The sequence below is a fragment of the Podarcis bocagei genome, assembly GCF_964188305.1.
Source record: "Podarcis bocagei genome assembly, chromosome: 9".
Taxonomy (NCBI): Eukaryota; Metazoa; Chordata; class Lepidosauria; order Squamata; family Lacertidae; genus Podarcis; species Podarcis bocagei.
In genome coordinates, this window is record NC_138134.1 from 75,578,981 (window position 1) to 75,604,959 (window position 25,979).

Sequence of the window (25,979 nt, forward strand, 5' to 3'; positions counted from 1 at the left end):
CAGCCCGTGCCCAGTTAGACAACATTCCGTACTTTGCAATATCCCAGTTATGAAACAGAAAGTGCCTCACAGCGTCTGAGCATCCTTGTTCTGACAACTCAGTCTCCCTGCAATGCTCATGGGGAGCGTCTGTCTGTTTATGTGGTGCCCGCGACGAACCCTTGAGGCAATTGGCACATACCACTTCTCAGATGCTCCCTGTCCCTCCCAAAGAAAAGAAAATGGTTCCATCCTGGACGGCGCTTAGCCACAGGCAGAAATCCAGACCTTCCTGTTCCAAGCGCAGCAGGAACAGCCGGCGAGGGAATGCCACAACATGTTGCGCACTGCCCACCTTGACAAAGAAGATTGCCTTTCCCTCCTGCGGAAATGTTTTGGGCTACAGTTTCCAGCAGCCTCAGGCACAACAGCCACGCTGGCCTGGAGTCCAAAATATCTGCAAGGTGTCACAACATTATGATGGAAGATTGGGGAAAATTATGGAAAACGGATTTAAAATTCACAGACTGTTCCCTGTTGAAGGAGAACTACATGAAGATGATGTACAGGTGGTATGCGACACCAGTGCAGTTAGGGAAAATGTATAAAACTAGTTCAAATATATGTTGGAAGTGTAAGGAAAAGGAGGGGACGTTTTATCATATGTGGTGGGACTGTAATGTAATTAAAAAATTTGGGGAAATGATATATAATGAATTGAAGAAAATGTTCCATCTAACACTTGTTTAAAAACCTGAAGCATTTTTGCTAGGGATTGTAGGGAAAGACCTGCCAGAAAAGCTGAAAAACATCTTCATGTATGCGACAACGGCTGCGAGAGTCCTAATAGCACAAGGATGGAAGACTGAAGAAACTCCAGCTAAAGAGGCATGGCAAGAAAAACTGATAGACTATGCAGAACTGGCAAAATTGACACATAAGCTACAGGACAAGGATAACTGTGATTTTAAAGATGAGTGGGAACCCTTTACAAAGTATTTGAAGAGGCAACAAAGTGAATTGGACTCCTTGGCAGGTTTTGAATAAACATTCACAAACTTTTTATTGATAATAATAAGTCATATAATTTAAGGATCTATACAACTTTGTAACATGCAGAGAACAGCATTTACAGAGAAACCAAAACTGGATCTGAGAGAAGTTGGGGGGTGGGGGGTTGTGGGGGAAGGGAGGGAAAATGGGGGGGGGAAATAAGGATGATATGTTTTTGGATAATATGTTTTGTTTAAATTTTCAATAAAATTATTTTTTAAAATATATATATATATCTGCAAGGTGCTTCCTACCAGAGAGGAATGGCAAACCAAGCTGATGGGCTATGATATAATAGTTAAGAGTCTGGAAGAAGATGCGGTTTTAAATGTTTAAAATGGGACTCCAGGGGAAGTCCTGAGATTTGGAGGAATCTGAGTTAAAGAAAACCTATAAAAATACTTTTGTTAAAAAACCAGAAGCATTTTACATTTTAATGGGTATAGTGGGGGAAGAGATACCAAAAGGAGATAAAGAAAACTGTTTATGTATGCAACAACTGCAGCAGGAATTATTTTAGCCCAAAAATGGAAGCAACAAGAAGTCCCAACGAAAGAGAAGTGGCAGACGAAGATGATGGACTTTGCAGAATTGGCGAAGCTGACGGGGAAAATCCGAAACCAGCGTGACCAAGCATTCCAAAAAGATTGGAGTAAATTTATACAATATCTGAAGGACTATTGCAAGCAATTAACAACACTAGCAGGGTCATAAAAAGACTTGTAATGACAACTGTTCTTCCCTTTTTATATTTTTTTAAAAATTGTGACATTTTGAAGGAGTGAAACGTAAACTGGAAAACGTATAAATGCTATGAGATAAAGGTTAACTTTGAAAACCATGAGGCGGAAAGGAGGGGAGTCGACAGGCTCTTAAGAGCTAAAGAAGTAAAATGGATAATGATGATGTGTTTAAATATTATATAATTGAGAATTAATAAAAATTAATCTAAAAAGGGTTCGGAGGAATCTCTGTATATGGATATGTATTTGAATTTTTTATAATATTGTATTGGAAAATCAAATAAAAACGATTTCAAAACAAACAAATGAAAATCTGCAAGAAGCCACCAAGCTAGGAACTCCCCAGGCACATATTGCAAATGGTGCAGGTCCAATTGAGACCGTATGGAGATCTCTGAATGCCCGGTTGGTGAATGACACCTCCATCTGGCTGGCCCCTCTGGCTTTCTTAAGCAGGTCAGCAAAAGAGCTTACCTATTGAATGTAAAGATAAAGGGTAAAGGGACCCCTGACCATTAGGTCCAGTCGTGGCCGACTCTGGGGTTGCGGCGCTCATCTCGCTTTACTGGCCGAGGGAGCCGGCGTACAGCTTCCAGGTCATGTGGCCAGCATGACTAAGCTGCTTCTGGCGAACCAGAGCAGTGCACGGAAACGCCGTTTACCTTCCCGCCAGAGCGGTACCTATTTATCTACTTGCACTTTGACGTGCTTTTGAACTGCTAGGTGGGCAGGAGCAGGGACCGAGCAACGGGAACTCACCCCGTTGTGGAGATTCGAACCGCCAACCTTCTGATCGGCAAGTCCTAGGCTCGGTGGTTTAACCCACAGCGCCACCCGCGTCCCTTACCTATTGAATGTACATCCCACCTTTTTCTCCACGGAGTATATGCTTCACCCCCACCTCAGTTAATCCCTACAATGACCCTGGGAGGTAGGTTATGAGGCTGTGACTGGTCCAAGGTCATAGCCAATTGGGGATTTGAACTCTGATCTCCCAGGTCCTAGTCCGACTCTCTAACCACTAAACCACACTGGCTTCCTAGAGTACTTCTGCTATGGGGCAGCTATATAAATTAAGTAGGTAGATAAAATATGGGGAAAGCAAAATGTCAGTTAGAGAAGGTCGTGAAATCTTTTCCTTGTGAATTTGTTTCATTCTGGATTGTTTTATTTGACGTTTGAATGTCTTGCAAACCGCATTGAGATTTTTTCCTTTAAAATAGAAAGCAGTATAGAAATGAAATGAGTAATAATAACAATAATAAATTCAATTGCGGGGGAAATGGCGCCTAAACATTCCATTGTGGCAACCTAGGTTTAAGGTTGGTGCTGAAGGAGACTCTTGAGAGTCCCATGGACTGCAAGAAGATCAAACCTCTCCATTCTGAAGGAAATCAGCCCTGAGTGCTCACTGGAAAGACAGATCGTGAAGCTGAGGCTCCAAGACTTTGGCCACCTCATGAGAAGAGAAGACTCCCTGGAAAAGACCCTGATGCTGGGAAAGATTGAGGTCAGAAGGAGAAGGGGATGACGGAGGACGAGATGGTGGGACAGTGTTCTTGAAGCCACCAGCATCAGTTTGATCAAACTGCGGGAGGCAGTGGAAGACAGGAGTGCCTGGCGTGCTCTGGTCCAGGGGGTCACAAAGAGTCGGACATGACTAAACAACTAAACAACAAGGTTTAAGGTGCCAATCGGCAATTAGCTTATATATCTGAGTTTCTAATGCTGGTACCAAGTCAGAAAAGGCTAAGATAGGGCTACACCAGTTTCTTCTGCAGAAACGAAAGTGATCAGGATCTGAAACTAAGGCACTTCCTCATATTGTCAGTTGAGGCATTTGTGGAATCACAGAATTGTAGAGATGGAAGAGACTCAAAGGGTTATCCAGTCAAGACCCGCCCCCCCAAAAAAATGCAGGAATCACAGCTGTTCTTGCACTGTATGCAAGAATCTCCAGCTAACAGAAGACCCACCGGCTCTCTTGCAACTTGTATTTGGGAGCCGATTGTTCCCATTTCACAGATGGAAAACTGAAGCTCTGAAAAAGGTCAAGTTAGCTAACCAGACGTTCACACACACCCCCCCCTGCTTGTGTAATAAGCAGCCAAATTATGTTTGGGCCACGCCTTTGTGATCCATCTAATTAAAGGGCGGAAAACGTCTCTGGAATGATGTGTTATTTCAGACAATAGCAAAACAACAACTCGGGCTTCCCCCTCTGCAACCGACTCCATTACAAGGAAATTGCCCTCTTAAAGAAAAAAGGTGTTCCTTGGATGACAAGGACGCTTGTTTTGAAAATTGCCATTTGCCGTATATTATAGCCAGCGCTAACTCCGCTCGAACTTATTGGACTTATTGGACAGCCCAACAGGGAGATTTCAAGCATTTGCAACTTTTGTTTTGCAATTTTGAACGGAAACCAGGAAAAGAAACCAGGCAAGTATAGATCTGTCCCTGTGGCACAGAAACATCTGAAGCCGCAGATCCCTTGCCCTCCAGGCATATGGATGTAAGGAACAGCCTCACACATCATTTTTGCAAGTGACAAGAATGAAGAATGAAACGTTGAGACACAAAATCAAAACACAAGTCGGATAATGTGTTTACTGGCATGCGATGGGGGTCAGGCATGTTACCCAACAGTTAATTATGCAAACTGTCCTCAAACGAAGTGTCAGTTGGGAACCTTGCATAAGAGCGTACATCAAGCAGTTTGCCTGGGCTCTAGGGGTTTATTTCTGTCATTTCTACGCCTTCCAAAGCCATAGATGGCTTCAGAACAGGAGATAGGCTCTAATGGCATCTTAAAGGCCCAGATAACCGGTAAATCTGGCCGCCCAGAAAGTCCAAGGCAATGCATTTTTTAATTATTGACAACTATCAATCCACAAATATGATCGCCACAAACAAAAGCACCAAAAAAACCAGAGGAAATGTGGCATGCCCAATCTTGTCAGGAGTGAGGGGCAGAAGTGAAGGAAGCAAAGATTTGCCAGTCTCCCCTACAGGTAGATTTGTGTGTGTTTGTGTGGACAAATGCATTCCTTATAAGTACGTGACAATCTGTAGCAAGAATCATATTCCAGGCAGGTTTGCGCTGAAGGAAAGGGCACAGATAAAAGCAGAACAGAACCGTCAGAAAGAAGACATGTTTTGCAAAAGATGAATAACCATTCACTTAGGAAGACAGGAAACTGCCTTTCGCTGAGGTTGCATCTGCAATATACACTGAAAGCACACACACACACATACTTTTAACAGTCATAATAAAGATAACAATAAATTTTATTTATACCCCGCCCTCCCCGGCCAGAGCTGGGCTCAGGGCAGCTAACACTAGTAAAATAACAATAAAAACATAATAGGGGGGAGGAAAAAAACCAATTTAAAATAGAGGTTAAAATACAATTTAAAAAGCAGCCTCATTTTAAATGTAGCCCACAGATCAAAACCATAAGGGGAGGGAAACATAAGGGTCAGACTGAGTCCAAACCAAAGGCCTGGTGGAACAGCTCTGTCTTGCGGGCCCTGCAGAAAGATGTCAAGTCCCACAGGGCCCTGGTCTCTTGGGACAGAGCGTTCCACCAAGTCGGGGCAAGTACTGAAAAGGCCCTGGCCCTAGTTGAGACCAATCTAACCACCTTGCGACTTGGGACCTCCAAAATGTTGTCATTTGTGGACCTTAAGGTCTTCCGCGAGGCATACCAGGAGAGGCGCCCCCCCCAAATCCTGGGAACTGTAGTTTTTTCAGGGTGCTGAGCGATGTTAGGTAAGGTAAAGGGACCCCTGACCATTAGGTCCAGTCGTGACCGACTCTGGGGTTGCGGCGCTCATCTCGCTTTACCGGCCGAGGGACCCGGCGTCCAGCTTCCGGGTCATGTGGCCAGCAGGACTAAGCCGCTTCTGGAAAAACCAGAGCAGCGCACGGAAATGGCGTTTACCTTCCCGCCAGAGAGGTACCTATTTATCTACTTGCACTGTGACGTGCTTTCGAACTGCTAGGTTGGCAGGAACAGGGACCGAGCAACGGGAGCTCACCCCATTGCAGGGATTCGAACCGTTGACCTTCGTTTGACAATCAATCCCTCTTCCCTGGGAACTCTGGGAAGTGTGGCTCTGCAAAGGGAAAATGGGTTTTCTAACAACTCTCCGCACCCGTAACAAACTACACCTCCCAGGATTCTCTGGGGTAAGCCAGTACTACTTAAAGTGGTATGATACAGCTTTAAATGTGCAACACAGATGAGGCCTGAGTCTGACAATTGGAATATCTAAGCTCAGGATAGTCTGCTGGCACGTTTGCAAAGCTAAGCAGGGTCCGGTATGCTTTCAAATTGGATGGGAGACCAACTGTGTGTTGAATTTCCTGCATTGCAGGGGGTTGGCCGAGATGACTCTCAGGGTCCCTTACAATTCTACAATTCTATGACTGAGCTATGGCCCTTCCCCAAATTATCATTCCTGTACATTATTGCAAGTGCTACAAGGGAGGAGAAGAGAAAGGTCAAGGCCTTACAGCCCCACTGCCAACCAAACGCCATCCATGTGAGCTGCTTAATGTATCCTACGCGCTGTGATTTTGGAGTGATGCCTACAAGCAAGAGGCTTCACTTTAGGAAGTGATGACTGCTCATGTAAAACTGGATATTTACAGCTCTCCATCAGCACAGAACAGTACGTCCTGTGCATGTTAGAAAATATATTCCCTGAAGCGTGGACAGGTATGAGATTTATTCATTTTGTACCACGGATCTAGGCAATTTGCTTGGCCTTCAAGAGACCAGAACACTCCCACAGAGACTACGGGATTGTCGGTGGCCAACAATTAAAACTTCTCTCGAGTGCAGGTACAGACAGCCGACCAAACTGCTCAAAGCTGCTCTGCAGCTTGGAAATACTGCACCAGGTTTGCCAGCTTTAGTTTTTCTAGGGTAGCCAGCTCTCAAAATCGTTGCAAAATAAAGGCTGCATTCATGCATTACGAAAAGCGATGGTTTCTGGCTTCAGTAGTAGATAGGTAGCCGTGTTGGTCTGCCATAGTCAAAATAAAAAAATTCCTTCCAGTAGCACCTTAAAGACCAACTAAGTTAGTTCTTGGTATGAGCTTTCGTGTGCATGCACACTTTTCTGGCTTGTCATGGTTTACTGTGAAAAAGCAGAGAACTGACACTGCCCAAGCACTCTTGCATTCCTTCTCCTCTAATGCAAGCAGAAAGAACAAACTCAGAATCCACAACTAACCTTGGCTTCCAGTTATGGTTAAATACTTGGTAGTGGCTGGCTGCTCCTAAACATAAACCATGGTTTGCTGCTGGTCCGATTTGTTCATCTTGCTCTCTCTAGGAGAAGAGCTAAGCCGGAGCAACTGAGCAGCATATACCACCAGTGGGCTACTTGCCGATCGCCGAAGAATGGATGCTTTTGAATTCTGGTGCTGGAGGAGACTCTTGAGAGTCCCATGGACTGCAAGAAGATCAAACCTATCCATTCTGAAGGAAATCAGCCCTGAGTGCTCACTGGAAGGAGAGATCGTGAAGCTGAGGCTCCAAGACTTTGGCCACCTCACGAGAAGAGAAGACTCCCTGGAAAAGACCCTGATGTTGAGAAAGATGGAGGGCACAAGAAGAAGGGGATGATGGAGGACGAGATGACTGGACAGTGTTCTCAAAGCTACCAGCATGAGTTTGACCAAACTGCGGGAGGCAGTGGAAGACAGGAGTGCCTGGCGTGCTCTGGTCCAGGGGGTCACGAAGAGTCGGACACGACTAAACGACTAAACAACAACAAGAAACCACAGTTTATTGTGCAAACACAAATCCGAGCCCTCGTTTAAAGCCCTGCCTCCTACCCAAACCTTTCTATCAGAAACCAAGGGAGAAATCCAAGAGAGCATTCTAGATGTTTCTCAGCTTCCACCTGCCATTCCGTTTGACGAAATATTATTCATTGGTTTTGAAGAGATAACTCCCCTTTTCTCTCTCGATATAATTGGCCGACCACAAATGCCGCCACCATCTAGTGATTGTGGATCTCCCTAATTGCAACACTTTTCAACCTCCGCTGTGACTCATCATCGCTGCAGCCTCAACCCTCAACACCAGTGGGATGCATTTGCTAAATCGTAATGTGCATCGTAATTTCGGTGTCAAACCAACCCATCCTGATGTCCCGGCCTTTGTTGTTTTTTTATTTTGCCTGCCCTCTGTCACAACAGTTCAAAAAACAACATTTGGAATCGTTTTAAGGCAAATGACAATCCCAAGACAGTACAAATGAAGATTGTGCTTGTTCCAGATCTCTTGAGCATCATACCTGGGGGACCTCCTTCCGCTTACCTGGAGAAGGTGAGAAGCTCCGGTTCGCAGTGTTCTAGAAGGAGCACGGCAATGCCGGATTGGGAATATCATTATTATTATTACTTACATTTATATACTGCCCTATAAAGGTAAAGGGACCCCTGGCCATTAGGTCCAGTCGTGGCCAACTCTGGGGTTATGGTGCTCATCTTGCTTTCTTGGCCGAGGGAGCCGGCGTACAGTTTCCGGGTCATGTGGCCAGCATGACTAAGCCACTTCTGGCGAACCAGAGCAGCACATGGAAACGCCGTATACCTTCCTGCCAGAGCGGTACCTATTTATCTACTTGCACTTTGACATGCTTTTGAACTGCTAGGTTGGCAGGAGCAGGGACCGAGCAACGGGAGCTCACCCCGTCACGGGGATTTGAACCACCGACCTTCTGATCGGCAAGTCCTAGGCTCTGTGGTTTAACCCACAGCGCCACCCGCATCACCCACTGCCCTATGCCTGGGGTGCTATGGCCAAGGAGAACAATTTCATAGAATCATAGAATCATAGAATCATAGAATCATAGAGTTGGAAGAGACCACAAGGGCCATCGAGTCCAACCCCCTGCCAAGCAGGAAACACCATCAGAGCACTCCTGACATATGGTTGTCAAGCCTCTGCTTAAAGACCTCCAAAGTAGGAGACTCCACCACACTCCTTGGCAGCAAATTCCACTGTCGAACAGCTCTTCATGGGAACTGGGCCAGGACACAATCCCCATTTCCTTCCTTCCATCCATCCCACCTCCAGAAGCATGGAAGTGGGTTTTGCAAGAACTCTGCATTTCTGCCCGTTACATTCCTCTCTTTAAGAGCTGACACCGGCATGCTGCCAGAGCAGCCCTTACTTTCAAAGTTCTCCCCTCCTTCCTCCATTACTAAGAAGTTCTCTCTTTCTCTCTCTCTTCCATTCCTAATTTCTACTGCTCCCAAGGTCTGGAGCTGCCATTCCCTATTTGATCGCGGTTTGACACAGCCAAGCAGCAGGACACAGACCTTACATGCGTAAGGCTTGCAGGTTCATCACCTTTGTGTAGCTCCAGAAGAAAAGGGGTCCCGGGTAGCCGAATAACAAAAGCCAGGGACTCTGGAGATACACTGCCAGTTAAAGTATGCAGCACTCAGCTACCCTGAACGAAAAAGCCCCCCTTTCCCCAACATAAGGACAGCTCCAAATGTTCAAGAAGCCAGCTCCCCTCTTTTTTATAGAATCACAGAATTGTAGAGCTGGAAGAGAGAACGAGGTTCACCTAGTCTCCAGAGGGTGGAAACATGAGAAAGGGCCTTTTCTGCGGTGGCTCCCTGTTTGTGGAACGCTCTCCCCAAGAAGGCTCTCCAGGCACCTTCATTACATATATTAAGGTGCCAAGCACAAATGCTTCTCTTCTGCCAGGCATTCCAAGCCAGTACGTTTCCGAGCACAATTCAAAGTGTTGGTGCTGACCTTTAAAGCCCTAAACGGCCTTGGCCCAGTAGACCTGAAGGAGTGTCTCCACCCCCAACCTTCTGCCCGGACACTGAGGTCCAGCGCTGAGGGCCTTCTGGTGGTTCCCTCATTGCAAGAAGCCAAGTTACAGGGAACCAGGCGGAGGGCCTTCTCGGTAGTGGCGCCCGCCCTGTGGAACGCCCTCCCACCAGATGTCAAAGAGGAAAACAACTACCAGACTTTTAGAAGACATCTGAAGGCAGCCCTGTTTAGGAAAGCATTTAATGTTTAATAGATTATTGTCGTTTAATAATCTGTTGTAAGCTGCCCAGAGTGGCTGGGGAAACCCAGCCAGATAGCGGGGTATAAATAATAAATTATTATTATTATTATTATTATTATTATTATTATTATTATTATTATTCAGCTGATTAACATTCTATGGCTTTTAAAATGTGTTTATGGGAGGTGGATTATTGCTATGTTTTCGCGTCATTGTGTATTTTGTATCCTCATATTATTTTTTTATTTATTATTCATTTATTACATCTGTATACCATCTTTTTCTTCCAAGGAGCTCAAGGTGTCGTATGTGGCTCTCCTCCTCCCCCATTTCATCTTCACAACAGCCCTGCGAGGCGGATTAGGCTAAGAGAAGGCAACCACCCCAACGTCACCCAGTGTGCTTCATGTGGGGATTTGAACCCTGGTTTCCCAGGTCCTAGTCCAACACACGATAACCATTATGCCACACTGCCTTGCCCTTCAGATGAATAAGAATAAGAATATCTTTATTGTCTTTGCCCCCTTCGGGGACAACGAAATTACTTGACTGCTCCATAAAAACACTAATTAAACAATACAGTATAATACAGCAAGGAAGATTATATGACTTTCAAAGTCCAGGCTTCCCATTCAGGGCCGAGATCGCTCTGGAGAAGAAGCTGTTCTTAAGACGGCTCGTTCTTGTCTTCATCGTCCTGTATCTCCGTCCCGATGGCAAGAGCTCGAAGAGACAGTGACCAGGATGCGATGGATCTTTTACTATGTCCAGTGCCTTCCTATGGCACCTTGTGGCATAAATCTGCTCTAAGGTGGAGAGTGGGCAGCCAACAATGCTCTCTGCTGCCTTAACAACCCTGCACAACCCCATCCTGTCCTGGGTAGTACAGCTTCCGTACCACACACATAAGCCATAAGTGAGCACGCTCTCAATGGCACAGTGATAGAAGGCAAGCAGCAGTTTCTGCGGAAGATGGTTTTTCCTTAGTATTCTCAAAAAGTACAGTCTCTGCTGTGCCTTCTTCACAAGCCCCCTTGTGTTGACACTCCAGGACAGATCCTCTTGTAATTCAATGCCCAGAAATCTGAACGTTGTATAGGGCGGTATACAAAGTTAATAAATAATAGTAATAGTCCAACCCCCTGCAATGTATGGAGTGTGACTGGAGGTCCTGGGCTGCCCAGGTGACAAGACCCCCCCTCGGCCTCACTGCTGTGGTACAAAGGAAAGCAGAGCAAGATGTAGCAACTTAGCTGCAGCAGTTGCCAGAAGGAGGAGTACAAGGAGCCATCCAACTGTCTTAGGGACCTCACTCTGGATTTGTGTAGGGTTCACAGTGGTACCTTGGTTCTCGAACTTAATATGTTCTGGGAGTCTGTTCAACTCCCAAAACCGTTCGAAAACCAAGGCATGCCTTCTGATTGGCTGCAGGAGCTTGCTAAGCGGAAGCCACGTCAGATGTTTGGCTTCCGAAAAACATTCGCAAACCGGAACACTTACTTCTGGGTTTGCGCCGTTCGGGAGCCGATTTGTTCGACAACTAAGCCGTTCGAGAACCAAGGCAACTCTGTACTTCTTAGCTCAGGGCATTCCAAACTGTGTCTCAAGATACATTAGTGCGTCAGCGGCAGTGTCTAGGTGTGTCGCACGGACGCTCCCCACTGTGTCGCAAAATGATGCATGTCTAAAAAGTGTGTCACCAACGTGAAAAGTTTGGAAAGCTCTGCCTTAGCCTTTTCATCTCCCGAAGCTATCCCACAAGACAGCGGAGGTTTAGGACCAGAGCTTTCCTTCTCCTAGAAGGGCTTCCTTCCCAGCAAAAACTAGCCCCACCTGCCCCTCACTTCCCTCTACTACAGCAAGTACAAAAACCGCCTTCTTGACCATTGGACCCACTACCGTTCTCATCCACTCACACCAACGGAGCCTGTCTTCACATGCGGGGGAAATCCCTAACTCAGAAAGGCTTTGAGACTCATTGGCTCAAACCCTCATCTGGTTTAGCAGCTGCAGAATACAACAATCTGGAGAAGCTGACAGTTTCACATGAGGCACGAGAAGCTGCAAACATCAAAGGCTATCAGATAATTAGCGTTGACCATCATCAACACAAACACTTGTCTTGATACTCAGCTGGATAATCCCAGAAGTCCACTTGGGTTCCAATATTGTGGCTACCCCAGGACAGGTAATTCTAGTAACAAGAGACAAAGAATATAGCTATAAAAAGAGAACAGGTGCACTTGTTTGGAAAGGGCCTCGTAGAGTTAATGGCACCTTTTGCAACTCATATATTGGTCAGCCACACAGGTGTCCAGTCCCCAATGAGCTGAACTGCTCTGCCACCTACAGCTCTTTTTGCTGAGGAGCAAAGCAACCAGAACGCCAGAAAAGGGAATGAATGGGATTTGTGCATCCTGGAAAAGTAGGGATCAGAATCGCCCCGTTCACTCCAATGGTCTAACGCTGGAGAAGTTCCCCCCACAAGATTATACCGGAGTCACTTTGCTTCTAAGGAAAGGGAGGCGAGGGAGGAGAGAAGAGAAGGGGGGAAACCCAGCAACCTCAAAAAAAACAAAAGACTCAAGGAAGTGCTGATAACCGCTTTAAAAACCAAAAACAAACTGAATTGCACAACATCCACTGCCTCTGTTTCGCTTGCAAATAACTCGAAGACCATCAACTACCTTATTTCAACAAGAGCAATTGCAGCAACTAAAGCCCATTATGTTTTGTTTTGTTTTGTCTTCAAATAGTCAAGTACAGAAAATACCGCTGGATGTTGCCAAAACAGCACACCCTTTTCACTAACAATAGCTTGAAAACCCAGTATTTGACAAAGGCTTCAAACCTCTTGTTCCCTTAAGCTAGGAGCAAAAAGGAGAGCTCGTTGCTCGCTCCGCAGATCTTTGGGGAGTTGCGGCTGGCCAAGAAGAAGCGCCCCCAAACCCTTTAATTTTTGTATGTGCCCCTTCCCCAAGCCGCAAAAAAACACCTTGACTCGGGCCAGTACAGGATCTGCCTTCTTGCTCGGAGTTGTTTACGCGCAGCGAAACCTGCCCTCCCTTTTGTTTAAATTCCCCTCCATCCTCCTGTCAAAAAAGGGCCGCTTCCCTTTTGCTTCCCCTTCTGCGTGCGCAAAGCGAGCTCGGCTCTTTAGCTGGTTTGCAAAAAACTTTGCAGAGCACGACAGCAAGCCGTGCAAAAGCCAAACTGGAGGGAGACGGTTTTGTGGGCTTTTCAGGGGGTGAGGAAGTCTTTCCAAAGTTGCGGAAGCGAGGGGAACCGTCAGCCCTCTTTTTTTATGAAGAGCTGGGAGTGTTTGCCCCCAGAAACCGGACGGATCGCGCAGTTGCAAAAGGCGCTCCGGGGAGGAGCTGCAACTTTGCAAGCGAGCTGCAACAACTGGCCCGTGACCCCGCCGGGCTAGGGGCACCTTCGCCGGCTGCTGCGGCTGCCCGAGCTCCTTCCTGCCTCCGCCCGCCCCGGCAAAAGCAGACGCTCACCGCATGGCTGGAGGTGGAAGACGCGCCTCGCCGTTGCCATCGCCGCCGCCGCTCCGGGGCTGCGCTTCACACCATCGCCGAGGCGCGCCACGCCTGCCGCCTCGCCGCCGCCGTCGGAAGGAGCAGAGCAGCCCGAACTGAAAGCGCCCGCGCATCGGCCCGGGTGGCGGAGGGTGGAAAGGGGAAGGGACGGCCGAGGAGGAGCAGGAGGAGGCGGCGGCGGAGGCGCAGCAGAAGCGGCGGCGGCAGCCGCGCCGAGAGACACACCTCTCTCCCTCCCGCGCCGGTCCTAGCGCGCTTCCCGCGGCGAGGCTCTCCCCAAGGAGGCGTGGGAGGCGGAGGGAGGAGAGGCCCCGGCGACCTCCCGCTGCGCCTGCACCCTGGGGCGCCTCGCCCCTGGCGCGCTCGGGCCCCCTAGGGGCGCTTTCCAAAAGGAGGCGCAATTGCGCGCAGCAGCCGTCGAGGAGGACCCAGCGCCTCTTTGCGCACGAACGCTGCGCCCCAGGATGGGGAGGGGGATACAGAGTCGACTTGAACCGATCCAAGAGCCACGGGCAGAGTGCCGACTTGGATAAAATGTTGGGGAGGGGGTCAAGGGCGTAGCCAAGGGGGGGGCACTGGAGGCAGATGCCCCCCAAATCAACAGAAATCAATAAAAATATTGTAGCTGAGGTTCTGCTCCCCCTACCATAAAGTCTGCCCCCCATCATAAATCCTGGCTACACCCATAGATCCTGGCTACACCCAACATAATCGATCATAAGATAACGCACAAACACTATTTGTAATGCCTATCAACTCTGAGGGGACCCACTCCCTCAAATATTTTAGGGGGGCGCGAAAGGACCTCGGCCCCTAGGAGTTGGCTCCTATGCCTACGGGGGACGGGTGGTACACAAATTAATTTAATAATAATAATTCGTTTTGCACGGATAAGGAGGGAGTAGCCCTGCGTATCTCGGTTGTGTCAGCTTCCCAGCTTCCCTTTGGAATTCGGATCTCTGGGGAGCACGCTTATTTCCCCTTATTATTTACCTGTTGTTTATGTCGCTTAAGTGTGGAAACCTCAAAGTGGTTTTGGAGTTGCCAGAACACCCCAAAATTGTTGGGCTTTTTTTTTTCTTTTTTGACAAACCCCAAAGTTGTTGCTGAGCTATTTTTTTTTTACAAAAACACCAAGAAAAACAGGTGTGAGTTTCATAATTTAACTATGCAATGAGTGGAAAAGCACAACATTCAGCTTCTGTTGGTTGTCTTTGGATTTCAGTATTAACAGGAGGGAGAGGAGCCACTGCGCTCCACCAACAGGATCTTCGCTGCCTTATAGAGGGAGAAGGGACCCCACAGCCCTCCAAAGGCTTGCAGATTATAGCTCTCACCCTCTTATCCCTGATTGGCCTTGCTGGCTGCTGGGAGTTCATAGATTTGTAGAGTTGGAAGGGACCACTAGAGTCATCTAGTTCAACCCCCTGCAATGCAGGGATCTGTGGGGTTGAATTCATGACCCCAAGGTTAAGAGTTTTATGAGCTTACTCTGTTTACCACCCTGTGCTCCACTAGGAGCAAGGGTGGGATACAAATGAAATAGATAGATAGATGACAGATGATAGACAGATGATAGATACCAAAATCCAACCCACCCAGCACTCTTTGCAAGAAAGCCCAGCACCCAGCAGATCCCAAGCTATGTCCTAAGAAGACAATAGACCTGGAAACTCCTTCAAAACCCTCTCCAGTTCAGACTCTCAACTGCTCTTAAAAGGAAGGAAGGAAGGAAGGAAGGAAGGAAGGAAGGAAGGAAGAAGAAAAAGGAAGGAAGGAATTGGGGTGATTTTTTTAGCAGCTTTTGACTTTCCCAAGTAAGTGACACAGCTTCCCAAAATGCACATTCAGTTTGCAGAGATCAGAGTTCGCCACTGCAACCAGTAGGGTCCTTGTAAACTTATCAGGGCAACCAGCTGCCCAACAAACCTCAGCCCACCTGCCTGTACCTTCCTTGCTTTGGTACTTACTTACAACCAGTCCAGGGGGTGGCGCTGCTGGCTGGAATCAACCTCCTCCTCTGTGTTGCCTTTGAAGAACTGATTCAGCCTGTGGGACTCTTGGGTTCCTTACTTCCCTCTAGATATGGAACTGCCTTGTGTGAGTGGGAGAGTGGTGCCCCCTTGCCAAAGAGCAGGGGGATATGGGGTATTTAACTAGCATTAGTTGGCTCCGCCTCTCATTGAGCTGTGGCTCCGCCTCTCATTCACGCTGGCTCCGCCTGCTGTGGTCCTTTCCCCCCCCCCCTTCCAGTCCCAACGGGCAGCAGCCATCGCTGCAGGCGAGTCCAGTGACCGCAGCCCAAACGAGTCTTGCGGTACTTTATAAGGACTATCAAATATACTGTACTGTATTGCGGGAAAAGCTTTTGTGGATTAGGGATGTGAAGTCTTACCTGGATAGCTCAGTCAGCAGAGCATGATGAGACTCGTAATTTCAGGGTTTTGGGTTCGAGCCCCACGTTGGGCAAAAGATTCCTGCCTTTGCAGGAGGTTAGTCTAGATGACTCTGGTGGTCCCTTCCGACTCTACAATTCGATGATTCTAAGAATCATGCAGGATCGGGTCGGCAGCCCATCTAGCCCAGCATCTCGTTCTCATGGTGGCCAACCAGGCGCTCATTATGGGATGTCCATAAGATGGACCAAAGTGTAACAGCAGCTCTTCAATTTGGGGGGGGGGGGAGAGAGGTTGGCATGTATGTTGGGGAGCTAAGCAAAGGCATCTGAGAGGTGGTACAAACTGACCGATATATTTGCCAGGGCAGAGCCAAGTAGAAAAGCAAGACACAAACAAACAGTGGGACTGTGCAAAGAAGAGATGCACTGTCTAAAGAATATCAGAAGACCCTTGCAGGATCAAAGGTCCAGCACCCTGTTTCCACAGTGCCCAACCAGGTGGGAAAAAGACAGGCAGGTTTCCTTAAACCGTAAAGATGCAAGGAACCCAGAGGATCATGTAGGAAGATGCAAGAATATGCAGGTGGCCTGTATGGCTATTGAACCCACGACCTTGTCGTTGTCACCCTGCTCTAACCAACTGAGCTAATCTGGCTCCAGCGGGAAGGTAAACGGTGTTTCCGTGCGCTGCTCTGGTTCGCCAGAAGCAACTTACTCCTGCTGGCCACATGACCCGGAAAAACTGTCTGTGGACAAACGCCGGCTCCCTCGGCCTGTAAAGCAAGATGAGCACTGCAACCCCAGAGTCGTTTGCGACTGGACTTAACAGTCAGGGGTCCCTTTACCTTTTAGACTTGCTAAAATGTATAAGAAGTGGCTCCACCCCCATCGTTCTGCCTGGACGCTGAGGTCCAGCGCCGAGGGCCTTCTGGCAGTTCCCTCACTGCGAGAAGCCAAGTTACAGGGAACCAGGCAGAGGGACTTCTCAGTACAGTGGTACCTCGGGTTAAGTACTTAATTCGTTCCGGAGGTCCGCTCTTAACCTGAAACCTGTTCTTAACCTGAAGCACCACTTTAGCTAATGGGGCCTCCCACTGCCACTGTGCCGCCGGAGCACGATTTCTGTTCTCATCCTGAAGCAAAGTTCTTAACCCGAGGTAATATTTCTGGGTTAGTGGAGTCTGTAACCTGAAGCGTCTGTAACCTGAGGTACCACTGTAGTGGCACCCGCCCTGTGGAACGCCCTCCCATCAGATGTCAAAGAGAACAACAACTACCAGACCTTTAGAAGACATCTGAAGGCAGCCCTGTTTAGGGAAGCTTTTATTGTTTGATGCATTACTGTATTTAAATATTTTGTTGGAAGCCGCCCAGAGTGGCCGGGGAAGCTCAGCCAGATGAGAGGGGTAAAAATAATAAAGCAAAAGGTCCCAAGTTCAATCCTCAACATCTGCAGGCAGTACTAGGAAACTCGAAGCGGTATGCAGCCGCCAGGACCATAGCTGTCAACTTTTCCCTTTTCTTGTGAGGAATCCTATTCGGAATAAGGGAATTTCTCTTTAAAAAAAGGAAACGTTGACAGCTATGACCAGGACCCGTAAACATTGAAGGCTTTTTTCTCTGTGATCCTTTAGACAGGACACTGCTTTATGCTCAAGTCAGACCACTATTCCACAGTACAGTGGTACCTCGGGTTACATACGCTTCAGGTTACAGACTCCGCTAACCCAGAAATAGTACCTCGGGTTAAGAACTTTGCTTCAGGATGAGAATAGAAATCGTGCTCCGGCAGCGTGGCAGCGGGAGGCCCCTTTAGCTAAAGTGGTGCTTCAGGTTAAGAACACTTTCAGGTTAAGAATGGACCTCCGGAACGAATTAAGTACTTAACCCGACGTACCACTGTATTGGCTACACTGGCCGGCAGCAGCTCTCCAGGGCATGAGGCTGGAGACATTCCTAACCCATTGGACCCAGGAGCTTCTGCATGCAAAGAGATGTGCTCCCCCTGAGCTCAGGCCCTTCTCGTTTTGCCCTTTATACGGCCCATTTCTAGGACCAGAGGAGGAAGGACCGCTGGGAGAAGGAACGCCCTGGTGCATCCGCACAACCGAACGCCTTCCTTTGCCCCGGCTGCAATGAAACATGTCTCTCCTGCATCGGTCTCTGCAGCCGCAGCAGGTGCTGCAGTCTGCCAACAGCTTGACCTCACCCCCAAAGGCGCACTCCTCCGTTATCTCCCGAGAGAGACGAATGCCAACCCCCAAATGTGACAGCTGTACCGCTATAATAATAATAATAATAATAATAATAATAATAATAATAATAATAATAATAATTTACTATTTATACCCCGCCCATCTGGCTGGGTTTCCCCAGGCACTCTGGGAAGCTTCCAAAAAAATATTAAAATACTGTAATACATCAAACATTAAAAGCTTCCCTAAACAGGTCTGCCTTCAGATGTCTTCTAAAAGTCTGGTAGTTGTTTTCCTCTTTGACATCTGGTGGGAGGGCGTTCCACAGGGAGGGTGCCACTACCGAGAAGGCCCTCTGCCTAGTTCCCTGTAGCTTTGCTTCTCGCAATGAGGGAACCGCCAGAAGGCCCTCGGTGTTGGACCTCAGTGTCCGGGTAGAACGATGGGGGTGGAGACGCTCCTTCAGATATACTGGGCTGAGGCCGTTTAGGGCTTTAAAGGTCAGCACCAACACTTTCAGTTGTGCTTGGAAACGTACTTGGAGCCAATGTAGGTCTTTCAAGACCGGTGTTATATGGTCTCGGCGGCCGCTCCCAGCCACCAGTCTAGCTGCCGCATTCTGGATTAGTTGTAGTTTCCAGGTCACCTTCAAAGGTAGCCCCACGCAGAGCGCATTGCAGTAGTCCAAGCGGGAGATAACCAGAGCATGCACCACTCTGGTGCCTCCATGGACAGCTGGCCACAAAACACCCACGCCTGCGTTGCAAACTATTTGTGCATGGAAGCATCGGATTATTTTTTTTACAGACCGCTGCCCCTTTCCGGCTTTGTGCAGAGGCCTGTTTCTGCTCACATAGCCAGAGAGCATCCTTGGTGACGTGCCAACAGCCGCATTCTTCTCAGAGGGCCTGGAGCAAGCCGCCTGCAGTCCCTGTCCCACACACACACCCCTTAACATGCAGATTGCAGTCTCTCCCCTAGCGGGTTTGGCAAGATCAGAGGTTAGCCGTTGCGACACAGGGCCCCCGAGCAGCGCTTCTGCGAGAGCCCTGAGGACGTCCCATGCCTGAAAATTTCCCATCCCATCCCTGCGTTGGAAGTGCTTGCACCTGCAAAACGTTCATTGCTCCGCTGGAAAATACCTTCTGCCTCACCTAGGGGCTGAGAACCACTTAAGATTACACCCCACACAACCCTCCTTTTGTTCTCCAAGTTTTCTCAGAACAGAGGAGAGCATTTCTTCGCTGGCTAGATAAGGGCCCTCCCGGACATGGGTCAGATCAGCAACAGATATAATTTCTACTCATTAACTGCAACAAGGCTCTGGCTGTAGCATCTAAATTTTGTTTTAAATACCAGCGGGGAATGACTTGGATAATGGACAGTTTGTGATGTGTTAGGTTTGTGTTGTCCTTTTTTGTTTGCCGTGAAGGTTTAGCAGAAAAATATTAAAAGGGTTCAGCTGGATTATTCTAGCCCACTCCCGTTTCCCGTCACGGACAACCAGATGATTATGGGATGGGAGCCTGCAAGCAGGACGCGAGAGAAGGTGTACTGGAATGCGCAGGAATTGGCACTAAGAGGGATGTTGCGTCCAATATGGTGAGCTAGCACAGAGCCCATGCTTCCTAAGCAATATCCACTGACAGACACCGATTTGGATGGCTTTAAAAGAGGATTAGGCAAATTCCAGGAGGAAGATAAGGCTATTGCTGCAACTCTGGGGAGGATCCCACAGTTTAACGATTAAAAATTTCCCTTTATCATTAGCTTATCTTCTTTCTTTATACATGAAAGACAGATGTGGTGAGGAATAGCTCAGCTAGTTAGAGCAAGGTGCTGATAATGCCAAGGTTGCAGGTTTGATCCCCATAAGGGACAGGTGCATATTCCTTCATTGCAGGCAGGGGTTGGACTAGGATTCAGGGTTTCCTGAACTTGTCCCTCCAGCTGTTTTTGGACTACCATTCCCATCATTCCTGACCACTGGTCCTGATAGCTAGGGATGATGGGAGTTGTAGTTCAAAAACAGCTGGAGACCCACATTTGGGAAACCTTGGCCTATCAGCAGTTCTCAACTTGTGGGTACCCAGATGTTGTTGGACTACAACTCCCATCATCCCTGAGCTCTGGCCTTGCTAGCTAGGGGTGATGGGAGTTGTAGTTCAACAACATCTAGGCCCACAGGTTGAGAAAGGCTGGCCTAGATGAGTCATCCCCAAACTCAGCCCTCCAGATGATTTAGGACTACAACTCACATCATCCCTAGCTAACAGGACCAGTGGTCAGGGATGATGGGAATTGTAGTCCCAAAACATCTGGCGGGCCGAGTTTGGGGATGCCTGCCCTAGATGATCCTCAGGGTCACTTTCCAACACTTTCTTTGACCAGATTTTTCTTTCTTTCCACAACAGAACAAAGTTATTGCAACTGATACGAGCAATAAAAGAATACATCAAATTCTAACATCAAAAGCCACACAAAGGCGGAACTAAACTGAATTTGAGCACTTGCAGATTTTAGCCAGCCATTTACTAGTTAAGTGATTTGATTTCGTATCCTAATCTTTTGAAGACGCCTTTGTAAGGAGGCTGGAGGAAGGGAGTTGTTGCTTTTCCACCGGGAGATAATCTGCAACCCGGTCTTCAACACATCTACCCGGAATGAGGTCACACCGAGTTCAGGAGGGTTTACTTCCTGATAAGTGTGCTTTGTCATGTTGAGGAACCTAGAATATGATTTCCTATTATTAGTAACACATCAAAGCAGCATCAGCAAAACCAACAAGTATTGCAGGAGATCCAGATTTAAGAGATTGTGTCGGCTCCAGTTTTCGTCTGATCATTGTCAGATTCAGTTGACTCTCGTTTTGGATTGCTAGAAGGAAGTCATTCTCATCTCTCACCCTGAAATGCAAAACTGGCAGGTGTTTTAGGGAACAAGGATCCCTGCCCAAAACCGCACATCTTTAATTTGCTACCCCCCCGCCCCCAACTATGTTAGCATAAGGAAAATGAAATGAGTTTATGCAGATTGAAAGGGATAACTGCTGAACAATCCCAACTCTGCCCATCAACTGCGAAGCAAGGTTCACTCTGCAATTAAAAACACACATAGAGGGAGCAATTCTCAGTGATTAATCTAGCAGTTAATTAAAGCTTGCAGCCCTAGTCTACCTCATGACCCAGGAATCTGGGGGCCGCTTGGTGGGGGCAAGTGTGGTGCTGGAAGTGGGAGGCTCAATGGATGTGGCTTGTACACGAAACGGGGGTCCCCAAGTGCTCTGCAAGCTTCATTCAGGTGCTCCATGGAACATCTACACATCTCCATCGCGTTAAATATCCCTAATGATTGCTAAAGCAGGTTTTCCTACATGGAGAGCACGTGTTGCGGTGGGAGCAACCATGACATCCCCTGTTGCTGGGTGGGTTAGTTTGGATGGCCACTGATTTGATTGGGCACCCCCAATGTTGCTGGGGGAAATTGATTGTTGCCATTTTATTTGATTGACGGGGGTGCTATATAGGTCCCTGTGTGCAGCGTTGAGCTTCCTCTTTTCGCTGCGCACATCAGATCACCCGCCCACCCTTCCTTTATTTAGGGTTTGTTTGCGCTGACCTTGCTATACCTGTCGTCTGCTTTGGAGCAGGGGCCTGGTAGGAATTTTACCATTTGGCTGATTGGCTGGTGCCATTTGGGTTTTGCCTACTGCGTAGCAAATCGTCACAACTTGTAAGGTTGCAGTTAGGCATTGGTTAATTTTTTTGGTTGGTGGAGGGGGATGAGGTTGGCTGTGCCTGCCCCTCCAATGCTGCTGCTGCTGCTGCAAGCGTATTCCGTTAAAGGGATCCAGGGGCTCGCCATGCTTTTGTCCGTATCCCTGACAAAGGGCTAGGGCCATGCAAGAGCCCCAGGGAGCATTTGGGAAGAGGTGAGAGCCTGGCACCCAGCTTTATTCTCTCCCCAAAATTGCTTACCCTTACTGACTTCCGCACGGGTGTGGCTGTCAGTTCTGTTCCTACTTCCAAGTGGGACCAGATAGTCGCTAACCAATGCCTAAGCAACCATTCACATACTGTAATTCAATAATGTTGTGACCAAAAATTATGCCAAAAACCAAAAAATAATAATAATGATGTGTGAATGTGTTTTTATTCAAAGGTGTCTTGGGGATCCACACGCAACTGCGTTTTTATTTTGCATCTTACATTGCCTTGCCGCTTGAATCCTATGGATAAAGTGCAATGCATAAGAAACAAAAGAAGCCATTAAGATGGGATTTCAGACCACGCAGCATCTAGCACAGCACATTGCACTTGCTGTGACAGGCAGGGGAAAAATAAAATAATAATTAAGTGTTTCGCCATCAGCAATTTTCAAGCCGCTCAGGGAGAGAAAAACTTGGGAACTGAGGCTGTAGGCTACATTCCATCCTGCACACAAAGGTTTTACCCCAACAGCACACAAGCACTTATCTCCTTCCCAGCAAGAAAGAGACACTATCACAATTCCCAGAATAATAAAATGGTGAGAACGGGATGGTTTGGAGACAGACCTCTATCTGACAAAAGGGCACATTCCAGCTGAAGAATGCATTCCTGCCAGGAGGAAGGTGTGAAGCGAGGACCAAGGACCTTGAGGGTTGAAGCCTGGGCAGAAGGATGTGGGCTTGATACATAAAACTATGCCTGGATATTACGGAGAGGTTTTCCTCCTTCTGTCATGCTATTAAGACCCAATAGGGTCATTCCTTGCAGCTGAATGATGGAAGACTCGGGGAAAGAATAAAGGAAGCACGGTAGTGATGGCAACCATCTCAAATGGCTTTAAAAAGTGACTAGACAATGGCTACTGATCACGTTAACTGCATGCCCTCTCCGGGATCAGAGACTGCGTGCCTCCGAATGCGAGTTGCTGGGAAACCAGTGGGAAGAGTGTTCTTGCCCTGTCCATGTGCCCCTTACAGGCTCCTCCATCAGCCTCTGGTTGAGAATCCAATGCTGGACCAGACAGGCTTTTGGTCTGGCCCAGCAGCCAGGTTCTTCTCCTGCCACACCAAATATACCTTTTCATCGAAAAAGAGCATGAGACAAATGTCAACAAGCGTTGGGAGCCTGGGAGAGGAGAACGGCCGGCCAGCTCACACAGAGCTCAAAGCCTCAGGGTAAACAACGGGAAGGAAACCCAACACTGATCCCACGGAATTAAATTAGACGGGGACATAAAGGCTGACATTTCTCGCGCACATTACGTGAGGCAGTTGTTCCGGTATGTGCAGGGCTCAGTTTTACGGGTGACATGCACTTTTCCTTTGTTTTGATCTAGTTTTCAGGAAACGTTTGCTGCATTTTATTTTTATTTTAAAAGCACTTTAACACAAACTGCTTGGAGAGACTTTGTTATATTAAGCGGTACAGTTTCCTACAAATAAATGAAACGAGCAAGCAGGCGAAAGTAGGGTGCTTCGAGGTTGATGTGGCTGCTCTTCCCTGGGCTGGTGTCTGTTGAGCTCAAATTAGGCTGTTCGCCTCTCTCCAGCAAGACGGAAAGGCAGGCCCAGAAATCAGAATAAGAAACTGCATTATACAGAGCGACACCATTGGGCACATCTAGCCCAATACTGTCTACTCAGACTGGCAGCAGCCCTCTCCAGGGTTTCAGCCAGGAAGCCTTTTCCCAGGCCCACCTGGAAATGCCTGGGATTGAACCCAAGAACTTCTGCAAGCACAGCATATGATCAACCTCTGAACCTGTTGGCATCTCCGATAGACTGCCGTTTCCAATCCCATGATTCTGTTACTCTGCTCTTTTTCAGAGACGTGTGTCTGCTTGCAGGGTAGAAGAGAATCTCCAGGAACCAAGTGGGAACAAACATTGCTCCAGAGTGCTGTGGCTCACGGTTTTAAGCAGGCAGAGCTGTCTCCTTCAAAGGCACAAAAGTCTCTCCATCTGCCTGGAAGCAGAAAGCTTGGCGAGGCTTTAGTCAAGCTGAGATCACGCAGCCCGGGCGAAGATAGAAGGCTCATTAGCAGCTTAGAGTGGCCTTCGGGAGACTCCTTCGCCCAGATAAAGCTTGGGAATATGTCACTCCCCCAAAATAATTTAAAATCATCTAAAGCAAAACACCTGCTTTTAGCAGGGGCCTGCCTTCGATGAATCATTTGCCAATACAGAAGTGAATTTTAGTGGGGGAATGGGGCAAGAGAGAAAAGTGACTCAAAATATAAGAAACTCATTTACCTCCAGAAGCTGATCTTGGGCATTTTTCCTGAGCCAGGATGAACAGTTCTGAAACAGATGCAAGATTTATAGGGTTTTTGCTTCCCCTAAATTCATTTTCATTTTACTTTCTGTTTATTCCTCTGTGAGCCTTAGGCTTCACTTTTTTCAATTTTAAACACTTCTCGATTTTTTTCCTGAACTAATTTCCGATTTGTGCCATTTGGGCTCCTGTTCAACTGTTTCATCTTTCTCAATTTTCCTCATTCGTCCACACAGACTATAATCCGCTCCTTAATCTTCAGGTTAAACTGCTATAAGGCAGTTTAGTAAACCTTTAACTAGTCGGAACTGATGGAAGGGATTTTTCTGGAGGTTTTCAATCAGGGCATAATAACATTTTTTTTAATTAAAAAAACCTTTATTTGCTAGCAATGCTTTCCCTTTACAAATAGCTCTCCTCTGTTTCATTCATGCATTATTTTCTCTCCTTGTATTTCAGATATCGCTGGGTGTGTTTATCTTCATTGTTCCTGCGCTGCGATTTAAGCAAATCTTTCGAATTCATTTTGTTTCTGGTCTGACTCGGGTGCATTTGCGATTGCAACCACTGGCTCACGGGAGCAAATTCACTGGTGCAAAATCTTAGAATCTGTTTTCATGCATCTGCGTGGCAATGCCACGTTGCGGCAGACTATCTATTGTACTTTTCAGAGAATTTATCTTTCTACATCGTATAGAAAGACAGGGCAAGGGGGCAGGTACAGTGGTACCTTGGGTTAAATATGTTTCAGGTTACATACACTTCAGGTTACAGACTCCGCTAACCCAGAAATAGTGCTTCAGGTTAAGAACTTTGCTTCAGGAATGAGAACAGAAATCATGCTCCAGCGGCGCGGCGGCAGCAGGAGGCCCCATTAGCTAAAATGGTGCTTCAGGTTAAGAACAGTTTCAGGTTAAGAACGGACCTCCAGAATGAATTAAGTACTTAACCCGAGGTACCACTGTATTCCTGCCTGTCTCCAGAGTCTCTGACACTTCACCAGACAAAGGCAGAGTCAGGCCCAGAACAGCAAGAGCAAAACCAGCTGCTTTGGAAAGCAAAGTTCCTTTCCTACTGCTTTCTTAGCTAGCAGCCTCAGGTAAGTGACAGAACGCAGGCAATTAAGGTTAAGGCAGCTGCTCCAGCAAGCAGCCCTGTCTTTTTCTCCCCTGCAGAAGTGCTGCCGTGGATAGCTCCTCGTGGTTGCACAATCAAGAGAGCGACAAAGTACAGGGAGAATGAATGAGCAAGCAAGTCACACAAATCAATTAGCTCTGGCTGAGGAGAAGGAGGATTATACAGCATTTTTCCGTGTATAACATGCCCCCGTACAAGACTACCTATATTTTGCAGGACTCAAATTTAAGAAAATGGGGAGGGAGGAGATGGCCCAGAGTTGTTGAGCTTTGAACTTTTGGGGGGGATGATTGCCCAGAGTTTTTGGGATAATAATAATAATAATAATAATAATAATAATAATAATAATAATAATAATAATAATAATAATAATTTATTTGTACCCCGCACATCTGGCTGGGTTTCCCCAGCCACTCTGGGCAGCGTCCAACAAAGACCAAAAATACACTAAAATGTCACACAGTAAAAACTTCCCTGAACAGGGCTGCCTTCAGATGTCTTCTAAATGTCAGGTAGTTGTTTATCTCTTTGACATCTGATGGGAGGGCGTTCCACAGGGTGGGTGCCACTACCAAGAAGACCCTCTGTCTGGTTCCCTGTAAC

General features: G+C 47.5%; 1 protein-coding gene across 5 annotated transcripts in view; it reads right to left on the reverse strand.

Annotated features, from left to right (window-relative positions):
* The window catches only part of SLC4A11 (solute carrier family 4 member 11), a 253,541-nt gene that overhangs the window by 164,846 nt on the left and 62,716 nt on the right, over positions 1-25,979 (reverse strand). Inside the window, exon 1 of one of the 5 annotated variants that reach the window (XM_081207016.1) lies at positions 13,343-13,525. The exons of the other annotated variants lie outside the window; for them this stretch is intronic. Within the exon in view, the coding sequence (XP_081063142.1) occupies positions 13,343-13,382 (40 nt within the window). The 5' untranslated portion in view covers positions 13,383-13,525. Of the gene's footprint in view, positions 1-13,342; positions 13,526-25,979 lie in introns of those variants that run through there. 5 annotated transcript variants of the gene reach the window in all.